At 39.5% G+C, this 15,248-nt stretch overlaps 2 protein-coding genes across 6 annotated transcripts; one reads left to right on the top strand and one right to left on the bottom strand.

The window, feature by feature from the left end:
• Positions 1-2,101: 2,101 nt before the first annotated feature.
• Positions 2,102-6,522, bottom strand: ccdc106b (coiled-coil domain containing 106b). 3 transcript variants are annotated; one of them, XM_005933738.3, is made up of 8 exons: positions 6,276-6,522; positions 5,898-5,932; positions 4,863-5,036; positions 4,373-4,564; positions 4,135-4,293; positions 3,833-4,048; positions 3,332-3,492; positions 2,102-2,973 (listed from the first exon to the last, which is right to left on the bottom strand). In XM_005933738.3, the coding sequence occupies exons 3-8, from the start codon at positions 5,026-5,028 to the stop codon at positions 2,818-2,820; spliced, it is 1,050 nt and encodes a 349-aa protein (XP_005933800.1). In that variant the 5' UTR covers positions 5,029-5,036; positions 5,898-5,932; positions 6,276-6,522; the 3' UTR covers positions 2,102-2,817. The 3 variants fall into 3 exon arrangements, with proteins under 3 accessions (XP_005933800.1, XP_005933798.1, XP_005933799.1); XM_005933736.3 differs by lacking the exon at positions 5,898-5,932; XM_005933737.3 differs by lacking the exon at positions 5,898-5,932 and having other exon boundaries at positions 4,156-4,293.
• Positions 6,523-6,818: 296 nt separating this feature from the next.
• On the top strand, positions 6,819-10,280 carry tmem238a (transmembrane protein 238a). Of its 3 annotated transcripts, none has more exons than XM_005933734.3 (4): positions 6,839-6,945; positions 7,993-8,014; positions 8,359-8,516; positions 9,854-10,280. In XM_005933734.3, exons 3-4 carry the CDS (start codon positions 8,366-8,368, stop codon positions 10,021-10,023), a joined length of 321 nt encoding a protein of 106 aa, XP_005933796.1. In that variant the 5' UTR covers positions 6,839-6,945; positions 7,993-8,014; positions 8,359-8,365; the 3' UTR covers positions 10,024-10,280. The 3 variants fall into 3 exon arrangements, with proteins under 3 accessions (XP_005933795.1, XP_005933796.1, XP_005933797.1); XM_005933735.3 differs by having other exon boundaries at positions 6,841-6,945; positions 7,990-8,014; XM_005933733.3 differs by lacking the exon at positions 7,993-8,014 and having other exon boundaries at positions 6,819-6,945.
• Positions 10,281-15,248: the final 4,968 nt, after the last annotated feature.

The following is a 15,248-nucleotide window of genomic DNA, read 5'->3' as shown; positions in this document are numbered from 1 at the left end:
CCCGCTCAGAAAGGTTAAAGGGTAAACTGAGTTTACGACCTACCCCCGCCCCCTCAGACACTAAACGCACCCACTGTGTGCCGCAATGTCTTGTGGGAAATGAAGTTTGTGCAGTTGTCATTTATTTTATATTTTTCTATTTTGAACGCCATGACAGTAAACGTTTATCATAATGTTGTTTTTCTGCTAAAAACTAAAAGAGTAGTTTATAATATACATGTGACTGTACAAATAAATAGATAAATACATAAATATAAACATATACAAGCTGTTTATTGTAGTGGGTACAAGTTTGAATATTTTGCATAATTCAATGCTTAGTCAATGCTTAGTCAAAAAACTGAGACCTCTTTGCATATTGCAAATAACAATTTAATGAATGGCATTATTACATACAGTACTGTGCAAAAGTCTTGAGCCATGCTGTCATGCTGAAAATGAAGCTGTTCCCAGCTGCTTTCACAGTTATTACAATATCACCTGTTTTCATAGGATCTCCAACAAACCAGCTGAAATGAAGCTCCAAACCATCACAGAGCTTCCACCATGTTGTACAGATGCCCATAGCCACAACTCTCCTGTGACCTCCCATGTACTCCTGCAAATATTGATAACAAATTGTAGCCAAACCTTCAAAATTGGATTCAGCACTACTTTAGACCAGTTGCCTTTAATGTGCATTCGAGTTATTGTGTAATTTGGCATACCTCAGCCTTTTTCCCCCTCCTTTGCTAAGAATGGCTTCCTGACAGCCATTTTCCACTGAGACCATTTCTTTAGTGAACAGTAGATATAACTGAAGAGTCAGATGCATCTCTCAGGTCTTTGCTGGATGTTTGCTGTCATTTTGGAAGGATTCAAGTAAAGAAATGGGAACAAATTGTGTGTTTTTGCAACAGGGTGCAAGTTACAAAGTGTCTAAGACACAATTTAAAATGGGATCTTTGCGTGTAGACAAAACTGAACTATTTCTTGAGTTTGGTGCCTTTTTATGCTTGAATGGCTCATAGATCAGTGCAGTGGTTCCCAAACTTTTTTTTGCCAGGCCCCCCTTTGTTTTACAAGAAAAATGTAAAACACACACACGCACGCACGAACACATCCTCCAACCACACGCACCCATATTTTGCTCCATTGCGGTTTATTTCACACCTCAAACATTTTGCAAACAATTAAGCAAATACAAGTAGCCTAATCTGCAATAAATTACAGGAGGTAGTAATAAAATAAACTACTAAATCTTTTACGCTACGTCCGCACCTACACGGGTACTTTTGAACACGCAGCTGTTTCGTCCACATAAACGGCGTTTGGAATCAACGAAAACTGAGATTTTTTAAAAACTCCTTTTTTGCGTTTACGTGTGGACGAGGAATACAGAGTTCGTCACGTAACGTCAAAGGTATGTGCCTTTTTTCACGTCACGCTGTGCTACACGTTATTGTTTACATGAGATGAATTGCAGAATGGCAGATAGAAACAAAAATACTGTTAATCTGACTATGTTCAGGTTTTACACGCTTATACACACGCAGTTACGGTCAGAGGCGTCATTTTGAAGAAAAAAAAAAAAAGCAAGCCTTCTTCAGTTTGCATAATGACTGAAACTAGCCCACTGGTGAACAACGGGCTGTGAGGTCAGTTTCATCATTAGATTAGTGAAAAAATAAAATAAATAAAATTACAAGCAAATCCCAAATGATGTGGAGCATAAAATAGACCTATAATAAACCCATATGTAATATATACATTTAGATGTACATGAAAAAAAACTGGGAAAAGATTTTTATGTTTTGAGCCCGGATCAATATTAAATGTTTTGGATCCCATTGATCCCTAATAACAATTTCTCTTTATTAATGAACTAATTCGCCAAATTCTTCCACTGGAGGGCGCTAGACTCTGCAAGTCTAATTTTTCTTTTTTTAGATAACATCTTTTTAGCAAAACATTTAAGTCTAATTTGATATCTTTAGCTCTTAATGACTTTGTTTGTAAACACTGAGCTCAGCACGTTGTCACTTTGTCAGCCTCATTACATCAAATGAGTCAGAGTCAGGAAAACAATACATTAATACATTTAAGGTTATTTAATCTATTGTACAGTATTGTATTTTACATCTTATGTTATCAGAATTGAAAAAAGAAAAAAAATTCACATTACCGTTAATACTTTCACATTTAACTTAAACAACTTTTGTATGAAACACATCAATGAATAAAGTTTTTTTTAATGAAACATCAAAAATCCATGTACATCATTTCAGTGCAAAAGGAAAAAATCAAACACTAAGCCAAAAATAAAGATAATAAATATTTCTCTCTTATATAACAAAAATTTGAGGCACATTTACTCGAACTTCTGTCTCTTATACCTGCTCTATAAAATATCTGCAGGTACTGATGAATCAGACAGTTCCCTCAAGAAAATTATAATACCTCAGAGATGAGTTATTATAATTAACAACATATGCGCTCTCTCTTTTTAATTCTTCAGTTAATTTTTAGGGTAAAGCAAAAAAACAAAAACAAAAAAACCCCCCAAAAAACAAGTACTTCAGTCTTCAGTGTGAAACACTGTCATAGCTCAGAGGAGTAAAAAACTACTCTCAATTGTAATAGCTGCACAAGGAAAAACAAACAAAAACATAAATAAAGCAGTTCAATGAAAATAAATAAATAAATAAATCAGAATATGCCCTGTAATTTGGCATTTAATCTTCTCACATCCTATTATATATTCTGACTTTAAGAAAAATGAGAACAAAGTGCAGAAAGCTCCCACCAGCTAGTCCTGCTGCCCGCCTCGCTCCGCTCTCAGTTTCTGAACCTGTAGGAGATGGGCAGCAGCTTGTGAGTCTTCTTCATGGTCTGGACTTTGGCGTGCGTCTCGTCATCCATCGTCTTGTAGCACCTCCGGGCGTAATCCAACAGCTTCTCCTTCGACGCCTCAAACTCTCCGACTTCTGACACCTGCAGGAAATGTTGGACTGTTCACGGATTCTAAAATAATTTCAGTTTTATAATATGCAAACAGAAGCTCTATGCAGTTATTCCTATCAAGTTTTCTTATTTTTAGAGAATCCTACATGCAAAGAATTATTTCAACACTAGAAACTTTAATGGAAACGTCCCCTTGAGTCTAAGCGCTTTACTTGGAAAGTGTGATAAACTTAGAGTGAATCATTGGAGTTCCTTAAAATGTAGACTTTAAAAAAGAAATAGTGGAAATTCACAGATACAATACAGATTGCAAATTATTTTTCTTTTTCTTCAAATTACTTAGTTGAAAGAACAGCTCAATAAAACAGGAAATCGGAGGAGTCCTCACCTTCTCTGGAGCCACCAGCAGCAACTCGGCGATGGGGGAGGTGGAGGCCATGGTGTTTCGGTCGACTCCGTGGATCTGGAAGGCTCTGGACATGCTCCTCACCCGCTGGTAGGTGGACAGGATCTTCTTGTAACGGATCAAAACCCCGTCTGGGTCTTTAACTGATGGAAGGAACATAAAATGCTGAGTGAAGTAAGTGTGTCATAGACAGGAGGCTGAGGCTCCAGCACAGTGTTGTTGTAGCGTTTTTGTTTCCTGCTGATTCAGAATGATGAGTTTCTAATAACGACTTCTTAGCTGGGGTTTGAAATGCAAGTCGAGCCCATATTATGTATATTTGACAACATGGGGGAGTTTGGATAAGAATGTTTTTGGGATTAAAAACAGAGTTCTGGATTTTAACACAACTTTTGTTTTTTTAACTTTTCACATCAGAACCAAAACAGGATTTATGTGAATTATAGTTATATTACATCATGTCTTCTGTCACATGACTCTCACCTCTCTGTCGTTCCCTCCCGTGTGTGATCCTGAAGACCCTCCTCATCTTCATCCTTGGCTCTCCACTGACCCGCCCTCTGCCCTTCTTCCTAATCCCCTTCTCTACTGAAGAGTCCACATCTTCCTCCTCTTCCTCCTCTTCTTCTTCTTCCTCCACATACTCGTCCTCGGTGTAGTATTTGTCTTCTTCCACATGAAACTCCTGCTTGGTTACAGCTACAAAAACCCCAACAAAACAAAAACATGACAAAAAGACTTCTCTACTTTAAAGTTAAGCATTTAGAACATATTCATTTACATACGTGTGTCAGCATCTTCCTCACCAGCGTTGCGGCGGCTCCGAGATCCTGATCCCTGGATGCGTTTGAGGGTCATGCCGGACCTGGTGGTCATGGGGGACGGAGGGGAAGGAGAGCTGGCAGGCTGGATCTTCACACCACGCTGGGCATCCCCGCTCCACTCTATAATTGGGAAAACACAAAATCAAATGCTTTTTTATTTCTGAAAACTTTAAATGGGGTGAGAGTCAACGAGCCTGACCCTCAGGACTCCTCATGCTGACGATGAAGCGGTCCAGCTGGCAGCGCAGGAAGTTGCGTTCCTCCTCGAGCTCCTCGATGCGCTTCTGCAGCCAGGCGTTCTTCTCCAGAGTGACGTAGAGGTGAGCGCGCAGGTTAGAGATCAGGATGAAGGTGCTGTACTGAGAGTGAGGAGGCTCCTGCACCACTGGCTCTGCAGGAGGAGGAAGACGAGGGAAAAGACGGGAAAGAATGAATACATACATACATACATATCTCAAGTTAACAGTTTATGAATACGTATTATACCAGGAAGCCAAAAAATACATGTTTTGTCGAAATGTTTTTGGACAGTGACATGTTTGTAGTTTTGCTTCTATAAACCAGCACCATGTGTTTAAAATCAAACAATCAATCGGGATGTGATTGAAGCTGTTCTTTCTAGTTTTTGGTCAAAGAATTTAACAAAAGCATCAACTGTTTGGGAATTACAAACATTTTCAGTGACATACCATCCATCATCTGCTGGCCTTGGTTCAGGTGATAGGGAGGAGGTCGTTCTATATTCTCCTCCAGGGGAAAGGAGACCTCGTAGGCATTTAGATATAAACCTCCTCCTCCTCCTCCTCCTGCTGCTGATGAAGATGATGCTGCAGCTGCTAATGATGACTGGGGCATGTAGTGCTCTGACATAAAAAAAGAAAAAAGGAAAAAATCTCAAAAATAGTAACTAATAAACCTGAAGTCTGTGAAAAATGTTTCCATCTTGCCTTTAATAAATATTATCAGTATGAATATTTTAATATGTTAGGTGATATTCCACACAACAAGAGTGTGTCTCTCTGTCTACCATCTATTGTTTCATACACAAACACTAAGTCCACACTGGAGGCCTTAGTGCTTATTTTATTAATTTAGCTGTCTGACACAGACACTCAAATTCACACCTATGGCCAATTTAGAATCACCAATTAACCAAACACCTTGACTACAAGTCACCAAATATAATTTTTTAATATAATATAAATTTATATTAAAATATTATATAATTATTATTATATAATATATTCACATATACATATACACATATACATATATACACACACACACCCAATTATTGTTATTATTGGGCCACATTAGTAATAATTCTGTGGTTTCAACGTTCAGCCACAACTTTATTTTCTCTTGCTCATCCCCAAAGGTTGTGCTTTATTTAGGAAATGCTCTCAATTAAAAAGTCATTTTTATAGAGATTAATAAATTCAGTTTTTCAAAATCCCGAGTCAAAGCATAATACAAAAATAAGTAGCAGTGACAGAATTTTGCTATAATTGATAAACTCATACCTTTTCCCTTTAGCTTTACTAGCTTAACGTCCTACCCAAATTCAAAGACATAATATTTATAATATATATATATATATAATAATATGAAACAAAATAACGAAGCGAAAGTTTACGTTTTAAAAAGAGACTCTTATGGTTGACGAATGCAGATTAATTACTGCTTATCAGTCGCTTGTTAAGGTTAATAAACCAACAACTCACCGAGGTTACTCGCATAGCCTGGTAGCCCGCTTACGCTTTAGAAAAACGGCGTGAAAGCCCAAAGAGTGAAATGAAAAGAAGGAAGCAGAGCATCAATAAAACAGTCATTACAGAAAACTAGCAAACAAACAAGAACCGTGTATTTAAAAGTAAAAGTGATGTCAGGACACAAAAGGGCAGCCAGCACTGCTTCTCAGGAATGTTTGTGATCAGGTTTTAGCTGCGTTAAAGCTAAAGGCGAGTCCACTTTTCATTCTTTTAACATGTGCAGGGAAGAAAAAGAAAGAGTGCGTTTGGAGAAGGTGTAAAAGTTTAAATGTCTGACTCCTGGCGCTCGTACGCCTGCTGTGGGTGAGTGGATGGGCCGCATGTTGTTACCTGGTGGGCTTGCATCCTCTCTGCTGGTGGAAGGATTCATGGCTGAGAGGTCTGCCGGGCAGCAGCTACAGAGCGGTAATAAACCGCGTGTTTGGATAAACCTGTTATTATTTGTCTCCAGTAGTTCTGTGCGCAGTTATACTTCAGTAATATGACCTGAAACCAGCCACACCTGCGGCCCTACAGCCCGCCTCGCACACTCCCGGTGGCAATTACCTGATTATACTGGCGGGAACAGGTGTACCGCGCGCAGATTTAGTTGTTTCACACATGCGCAGAGGGGCGGTGTTTTTTTTGTTTTTTTTTACCCCCTAAAAGATTTCCATTCAAATTAAAAGAAATATCTAAAAAGTGTTAAAAGGGACCCTTATTATTCTTTATCAATCAATAAAACACTCACATTAAATAAATACAGTGAAACTATAACAATAAAAAGTGCGTTTTAAAAATAAATTTCTTTGCGTTTATGAAGCTGTAAAATGCCAAGAAGCAAAGGAAAAGAAAAAGAAGAAGAGGGTGAAATCCGGACCGGAAACGTGTCACCAGAAGGGCGTGGTGGCTGCAGGTGAGTAAGAGCGCAGATCAAGCCGGAAGTGAAGAACACGGTGGAGAGAACAAACCCGTCTACGGAGGCGTTGTTTTTTTATAACTTAACGGACAACAGCAGCACGTGAGTCAAAGTTTATGTGTGAAAGAAAGTCTTTAAATTAACTTTAGTTCATAATCCAGGAGAACATTGTTATGTTCTCCTGTTACAAACCAGGCAGAAACAGCTCTGGGTCTAGTTGACCGCTTGCAAAAAGATTGAATCCTCCTGTCAAACACAGTGACGCCGTACTCCTTTGTGCACAGTGTACTCTTTACCGGCTTCAGTTAGTTCAAAATGCAGCTGTGTGTCTGCGTTACTGACTGTGAAGCACTATGGTTAACTTTATTGTTTTTAATATTTGCTATATCAATACATTTTGGTTTGATTTGATATGTTTGGTATAGTCTTATAAGGGTCTCACACAGGCAGCTTTCACATAAATCAACCCTCTTATGATGAGCAGGCAATTCAAATTTGGGATAAGAAGCTGATAACATTACACTGTTTCCATAGTCTTAAGAAATTAAACATGTAAAGTTTTGTATTTTATTACATTTGCCGATCTTAGATTACTTTGCAGATGCTCACACAATCAGTGACTAACACAGTAACCTCGTGGTTCCTCTTAAGGCTTTTGGTTCAGTAACATGGAGCATCTATGGAAGCTGCAGGTTGTCATCGGAGATGTGGATCTTCTTACCTCCAGAACTTAAACTGCCTCTAACAGGGATCATCTTGAAACTAAACTGAGACAGTTTTTAAAGCAGACTCAGTCACGAATCATGTATAACCTACTGCTTCTGGTTCTGTGGTACATTATTATACTGCAGCTAGTGTCGTCTTTCTGCCTGAAAGACACTGTTCTAGTAGAAAGTTTCAGGTCCCTACTGTCCCTAGCTTTCTAATGAAGGAAAACAGTTTTGTTTTGTCTTTTAGGAAATCATCTTTGGAAGGCTATCTTAAAATATAATTATCTAGTTAACCACTTGAGCTAGAGCCTTCATATTATCTGGTACCATTATCTGGTACTCTATGATTAAGAACGCTCAGGAGTGGTGTTCAGTTTAACACAGAATCACTGATGCTCAAAATCCCTAAAATATTTGAATGTGTCATCTTTGTCAGCAGGTTTTGGAGGCCAGTTTTGCAGGTAGGAGACTGATATTGTATTTACAGCTTCTCATAGACCAGGATCATAAATTTCTTTCAGAGACCAAATCAGGAAAGCAGTCCCTCCTTCTTTTGACATTTCAGATTCTAGGCCTCTGTCCCATGTATTTAGCTTTAATCTAAACTCTGATCAGAATGTAAATGTCTGAATTCTGTGTATTTACAACATTTAATTTAAACATTTAATATGTTTAATTTTGTCAGTGTTAACGTGAATCATTCTTCCACTAGTACATGTGGAAGCATCAGTGATCCTGTAGCGGGTTTAGTTCACCTGTGGTTCTGTCAGATTGTAACAGTCTTTCCTCTCCTCCTCCCTCCCAGCTCAATAATGGGCGAATATACTGGGTTGTCCCACTGTAAACTGGCTCTGGCGTTTGCCGTGTTTATGGATGTAGTGGGTGGAGCCGCTCTGCTGGTGGGGGTCTTCGCCAATCTGAAGATCCAAGACAGGGACCTTGGAGACGTGTTGGTCTACTCTGGTATGCTTGTGTGGCTTAATCAAAAACAGAAGTGGGTTGACATTAAACAGAAGTGACGAGTCAACTGGAGCGTGAATTAGAATAGAATAGAATAGAATTCAACTTTATTGTCATTGCACATGCACAGGTACAGGGCAACGAAATGCAGTTTGCATCCATCCAGAAGTGCTTTAGTGATATAGATATATTACAATATATATTAGCAATAATATAGATATGTAAGTATATTACAGAAATGGGTCTATTATGGAATTAATATAAACTCACAGTCATAGCAGCATATACATAATTCACAAGCAGAGGAAGGAATTTTGCACATCTCTGTGAACTTTAAAGCATCAAAATTAGCTCTCTGCAAAAGTTATTATAACTTCAGGTACTCAGTGAATAGCTGTCTGCATATTTGTAGCTGTACACCAACACACACACACACACACACACACACACACACAACACACCACACACACACACACACACCACACACACACACACACACAACACACACAACAGCTCCTCTGCACCCGCTAGCTAAAAAGCTAGTACTCTGACAATGGTGCCAAACAGGGAGCTGATGCTGGAGGCAGACAATTTCAAGAGAGGTGGGAGAGAGACTGCCATGTCTCCATTTACCTTCAGGGAACAGACAAAATGTGATTCTCTGAGCCAAATCTCAAAGTGATGGAGCTTCAAAAGCAGATTTCTCACAGCAGTGAAAATAGTCGAGTCAGCTGTTTTCAGAATAACTGCAAAGTTTATTTGCAGATTCTTTCCTGGCTGGAAGCTGGGCTGCAATATCCACTCATCCATTCATGCATCCGTCAAAATGTGCCAGCCAACTGCATATATGACACCAATGATGTAATTACCATTTACTGGTGATTTGTGATTTTTGTCCAGGTGGTCTTAACCGTGCAAACTATGTAAATATCAGTTATGTGGAATATCAGACAATATCAAAGGCTAAACTGCAACAAAGTCAAACAAATGCCAGACTCTACAAATATGAAACAGCTTTTGAACTTTTACTGTGCAGTAGAAGTACAGAGCACAAGAAAGGAGTAGAGTGACCTTTATGATAGAACTGCAACAAAATAGATGAGGAGATAAAATGTTACACAAAAACATGAGAAAACTTGTGGGTGGAAATCAACTATTACAGAAAAAGGCTTAAAACGACACGTGCTCTACATCTTTTTAAATTATTTTTATTAAGGAGATAATCTTTGCTTCTTTCTCAAGACTAGATCATTAAATGGGCTGGGGTTGTAATTGTTCTGTTTAGATGAATTTCCATGACCTAGTAATAAAAAAATGATGAATCTGTGTCCTCCGCTCAGGAGCCCTGTTTTTACTCGTGTCTCTGGCCGGATGGGTGTTGTGGTACAGCGGAAACATCGAGGGCCTGTCACTTGCAGATGACAAGAAGCAGGGACACATCAGCTACGCCGTCGACCGCATCGCCCGAACCCTCAGCCGCAAGATACGCTCGCACAGATACCGCAGCTGAGCAGGAAGTCCCTTTCATTTTAAAAGCCTTTTGATGGTGTTCAGTGTTAATGAGAAACAGATGCTGAATCAAACTGTTTGTGTGTGAAAGTGTTACAGACCTCTCCAAAAGATTTCAGAGTGTTACAAAGCTGAAGCGTTTGCCTTATTATGACCAGTATTCTTCTTTTTTATATATATCATCTGACTGTTGTTTAACAGAGCAGTGTTGTCTCATTGGATTTCAATAAAAAAAAGCTCTTTATATAATTATGAAAATATGTTTTTTGTTTTATTTGATTATCAGGTTTATTTAAAAGTGACTTAAATATTTAGTTTGAAACTAAAAATGCAACAAAAATAAATGTCATATTAACATTAATACAGCAATCTGTCAATAGAGACACAACAGTGGGCAATAGCAGGACAGGTACTGCGTGCATTATGTCATTAAATGGCCTATTAATGCCATTTTATTTATGTTACAATATAACAGCTGTTAGAATTCACTATTGTATTTATTCATGGATTTACATATATAGCGAACAATACAAGACTAATATGCATATAAACCTCTGCATATGTTAGAACTGTTTGTAATTAAAATAATTTTTCAGTTGGACAACATAATGAAGAGGAAATAAAGTTGTAATGAGGTTACAGACAGGAAAGTAGTAAAACAAAGAACAACAGAGCATTCTGACAATGCACAGAAATATCGAAAATCATACCACATTGTAATATATATAAAATATTATAATATCTATTAAGCATTTTACTCAGTGGTGTTTCAGTGAGGTTTTGACCTCCCCTGTGTCATAATCATACATACAATAAAGGCTCTCTACTGCCCTCTGCTGGTGAGCTGTGGGACTTAGAAACACAACAAATTCCATCTACAGCCTTTATAGTATAAGAAGCTTATGGGAGTAACTTGTAAGTTAAATCATTCAGAATTTTTAATTTAGAATTAGAAAAAAATCAAACCAAGAGTTTCTAAAGTTTTATTTTTGCAGTCATTTCCAGATCATGTAACCAATATATATTTATACACAGTAAAACACATATAAACAAATGAAATGGTTAAACTGAGAATTATAAGAACAAAATAAAGTAATCTTGAATTTAATGGGACATGGTCATGTTTACTGCCGTGGAGCTTCCTGTCTTCTTTCTCGGTGTTTGGGAGAGGAATGTTATCCCACTGTTATCTGATGGAGCTGCTCAGCAATCATAGGTTTTCTTTGTTGTACTTTTCATGATGATCCAGATGTTTATTTTTTAGTTGATGAAAGGTCTGAACTCCAGACAGGCCAGTTTAACTTTCAGCCACATGCTGCTCTAAAACTTGAATATACCTTTCAGCATTCATGGTGCTGCAAGCTGCCGATTGTATAGGCATTGATGAACCTTCATGCCATCAGACTTGCAGGCTCTTGAACTGAGCATCTTACTACCAAAAAGTTTTCTACTTTTCATCAGTTTAGCTTTGGTCAAAAAAAAACCCAGGAGCTTTTTTATCCATGTTAGAGCTTTAACCTGCTCCTCAGGACTGCACAGTGAACTGTGACCTTTACAGGAGTGATTTCTGGCCTTTTCAGTTTCAGTGTTTTAGTTAACCTTAACATCCTCCATCGAAACATTAACAGATCATTAAGATAGTAGCTAGAATGGGTTTGATCTAAATGTTCAATGATCAATATTGCATGATATCTCATCAACATAAACTATATAATTTCCACTGCTTTATTAAAAAATACAGTACGGCTACTGTTCTTTTTTCATTACATCTAGATTTCCATCTTCAGGAATCAGTTACTATGAGTATGTATAAGAGTGCATGGGAGAGAATTACTTTACCTTTACTGGCCTCTGCTGGTGAAAAGTGGGAATTCCAACATCAGCAAACATTCAGTAAAGAACACAGCCGCACTAAAGCTACTGAGTGGAATATGCCTAATAATGAATCCAATTCTAGTGCAGCGTTTGGCAATGTTTCACAATTCAATATGTGAGTAATATTACTGTGGTATGTACCATCACCCAGCCCCCAAACCTGTCACAAAATATACATTATAACCAGGACCTTGAGTACAACCCTGAAATCAGCTTTCAATCCGGAGATCAAAATCTTCTTTACCTGCCGTGCAGCTTGGCCCAAGCTGAGGAATGAACTCCACCTAAGCTCACAATTACAGCAGCCCCCATAAAAAGCAAAGGAGAAACTAAAGACAGGAACTGATTCTGAAGCTTGATTCCTTATCTGGCTCACCTCTAACCTTGCTGCAGAAAATGGCAGACGTGTCTGCGCAAATAATAGATTACTCACTGGCTGCAGTCCCAGTAGCAAGTGATTAGATCAATTACGGAGCCTGTGGAGTAGCAGACAGACAGGCCAGTGACTGACCAATTACTAGTCAGTACTTTCTTAGAAGGTGGATGTCACATTTAGATATTTAAAACCAGAGCAATCACAGAAATAGTTCAAATTGTAGATAATAATAAAAAGAAACTCAAAAATGTACAAACGTGAAAGCTTGTTTCCTACATGCCAAGCTGAAGAAAGTATTTTTTTAATCTCTTTCTTGTGTTTGCATAAGATAATTTGGTCCCACAGGATTTTAAATAGCTCCATGTGGTGTCAATCCTATTTTTTTTTAATTATTTTTTTGGGGGTGGAGTGCTAAATTATCAGCTAATGCTAGCAAGCTTGATCAAATTGACTCTACAGGTAACATTACTTTAATCTTTAAGTTTAAAACATTAAATAGATGTAAGAGACTAGTAGATGATGCTGCGGCCCCAACTAACTTGCTTGCAGGGTTGCTATTTGTCAGATAATCCTATCCATGATCCAAACAACAGAAACATGATGGAAAAGTCCAGTTCAGTGACTCCAGATAGTAGAAGTGACACCTACTGGCTACAGCTGTTTGTGCTGGCCCACCTACAACACAGCTCGAACTCCAGATGCAGGTGGATGTCTCCATCCATACAGTTTTTATAAATGGACAAACTATCCATAGAAGGTATCCATGCGTTTTGATTCTGTAAAGTTGTGCATTTTAACACAGCAGTCTACAGGGGTCGACTCGTTTTGTGTGCCAGCCTCAAGTGGACATTGGAGGAATGTGCAGATATTTGCACTTCAGTGTTGGAAAGGAGGTGTTTAAGTATCTTGGGGTCTTGTTCACGAGTGATAGGAGAAGGGAGCCGGAGATCGACAGACGAATTGGTGCAGCAGCTGCAGTGATGTGGACGCTGTACCGGTCTGTTGTGGTGAAGAGAGAGCTGAGTGTAAAAGCGAAGCTCTCAATTTACCGGCCGATCTACGCCCCTACCCTCACCTATGGTCACGAGCTGTGGGTAGTGACCGAAAGAACGAGATCGTGAATACAAGCGGCGGAAATGGGCTTCCTCCGAAGGGTGGCTGGAAGTTCGCCCGTTCGGGAGGGGCTCAGAGTAGAGCCGCTGCTCCTCCACATCGAAAGGAGCCAGTTGAGGTGATTCGGGTATCTGACAAGGATGCCTCCTGGGCACCTCCTGGGTGAGATTTTCCGGACTTGTCCCACCGGAAGGAGGCCCCGGGGCAGACCCAGGACACGCTGGATATCTGTCGGCTGGCCTGGGAACGCTTTGGTGTTCCCCCGGATAAGCTGGAGGAGGTGGCTGGGGAGAGGGAGGTCTGGGTTTCTCTGCTTGGGCTGCTGCGCCTGTGACCCGGTCCCGGATAAGCGGAAGAAAATGGATGGATGGATGTTGGAAACCCAGACAGCGCTAAAGAGTTGGTTACTGACGCCAGTTAAATTCACATTTTGTTTGTACAAAAAATAACTCATTCCCAAAATTAAAATAAATACATTTTAAAAGGAAGGTGAGACTTTATTATTTAGAATTATATTTAATTATAAAACCTAGTTTTCACAAAATCTACCTCAGTTGTATCCAAGAAATCCATTCTAAAATAAAGAAATCTGATTCTTCTCTTTATTAAGGTTATTAGGATCCAGCTCCAGCCGGGTTCTGTTAAGACTATCTAATAAATGATCTGTTTTAGATTGAGTCTGACATGTTTTCTTAGGAAATTTGCTAGCTTGGCCTGGGTTGACCTTAGGCTGCATGCTAAGCCCCTCCTAGGTGGTAAATCAAGTGAATTAAATTTGGACTACAGCTTGAAAACTGTTTGACTCCACTTTAACCTGACACACTTATGGTTTGAAATCAGAGCTGGCCTTCAGGTCATCTGCTACAATAGCAATTATGAACATCGAAAGTTCGCAGCTCGACCTCAGTGTTCCTCTACAGCTCAGCATGGTCAGTAAACTCACTCCACTCTCAGTCTCCTATCCTGAATAACCTTACTGGTTTCTCTGTGTGAGGACAGCATTCCCTGCAGACAGTAATTATATAGCTAATAATTGGATCATGACGCAGCGAGGATGTTTTCACTGGTCTTGTTCTCACTACCTTTTCTCTGTCAGTGCTGTAGCAGTAGCAAGTAACCATGAAGCATGATTTTTTAGAGTCAGACAAGACTTTATGGAGGATGTTGTGGGATATTTTGTTGTCTGACAGTCATTAAAACGGCAACAATCTACAGTAATACGTGTATTAGTGTGTGTGAGCACGGAGCACTTTGAGTTTGCATCAGCCATTGTGTTGCAGATTGGCTGCTGCACTTGTGATGATTGCCCTGAGTCATAACCTGGTAAGCTGTAGCTGCTGAACATCCATCCATCCATCCATCCATCCATCCATCCATCCATCCATCCATCCATCCATCCATCCATCCATCCATTTTCTGTCTCTTATCTGGAGCTGGGTTGCAGGGGCAGCAGCCTAAGTAGAGAAGCCCAGACCTCCCTCTCCCTGGCCTCCATCTGCTCCAGAAAAAACTCCAACACAGAGGCAGCAAGCCGAGGGATACTAACATACCCACCAAAGCCTGCTGCCTATCACCAGGAGCAACTCCAGACTGAGACAGAGTCTAGCTCAGGAGAACTCCAGGAGGTTTCTGAGCCCAAGCCATGTGTTGATGTATCTCTCAACCTCACGCACTAGCTGCTTCCCACCAGAGAGATGACGTTCCACGTCCCAGTCACTAGTCTCGGTAGCTGTGGATCGGTTCCTGGTGGACTGATCCAGCAACTGCTGGAAAATAAATATAGTTCTGTGCATTATGGCCAAACATCTAACATAAACCATGTTAACTGAGGCCTGCACAGTCTGACACGTAGAACTCATATT

Source organism: Haplochromis burtoni, unplaced genomic scaffold, assembly GCF_018398535.1.
Source record: "Haplochromis burtoni strain Fernald_Lab_line unplaced genomic scaffold, NCSU_Asbu1 Contig_168, whole genome shotgun sequence".
Taxonomy (NCBI): Eukaryota; Metazoa; Chordata; class Actinopteri; order Cichliformes; family Cichlidae; genus Haplochromis; species Haplochromis burtoni.
The sequence above is the reverse complement of the archived record's forward strand: the minus strand, read 5'-3'. Positions and strand labels throughout refer to the sequence as shown.

Bases quoted from the DNA above. Each gene is read 5' to 3' on its own strand.
- tmem238a (XM_005933733.3), top strand. From the start codon at position 8,366: ATGGGCGAATATACTGGGTTGTCCCACTGTAAACTGGCTCTGGCGTTT. The intron at 8,517-9,853 runs GTATGCTTGTGT...TCCTCCGCTCAG, and splicing joins AGACGTGTTGGTCTACTCTG to GAGCCCTGTTTTTACTCGTG.
- ccdc106b (XM_005933736.3), bottom strand. From the start codon at position 6,315: ATGAATCCTTCCACCAGCAGAGAGGATGCAAGCCCACCAG. The intron at 5,037-6,275 runs GTAACAACATGC...TTTTTATGTCAG, and splicing joins AGAGGATGCAAGCCCACCAG to AGCACTACATGCCCCAGTCA. The intron at 4,294-4,372 runs GTCAGGCTCGTT...TCCCAATTATAG, and splicing joins CAGCATGAGGAGTCCTGAGG to AGTGGAGCGGGGATGCCCAG.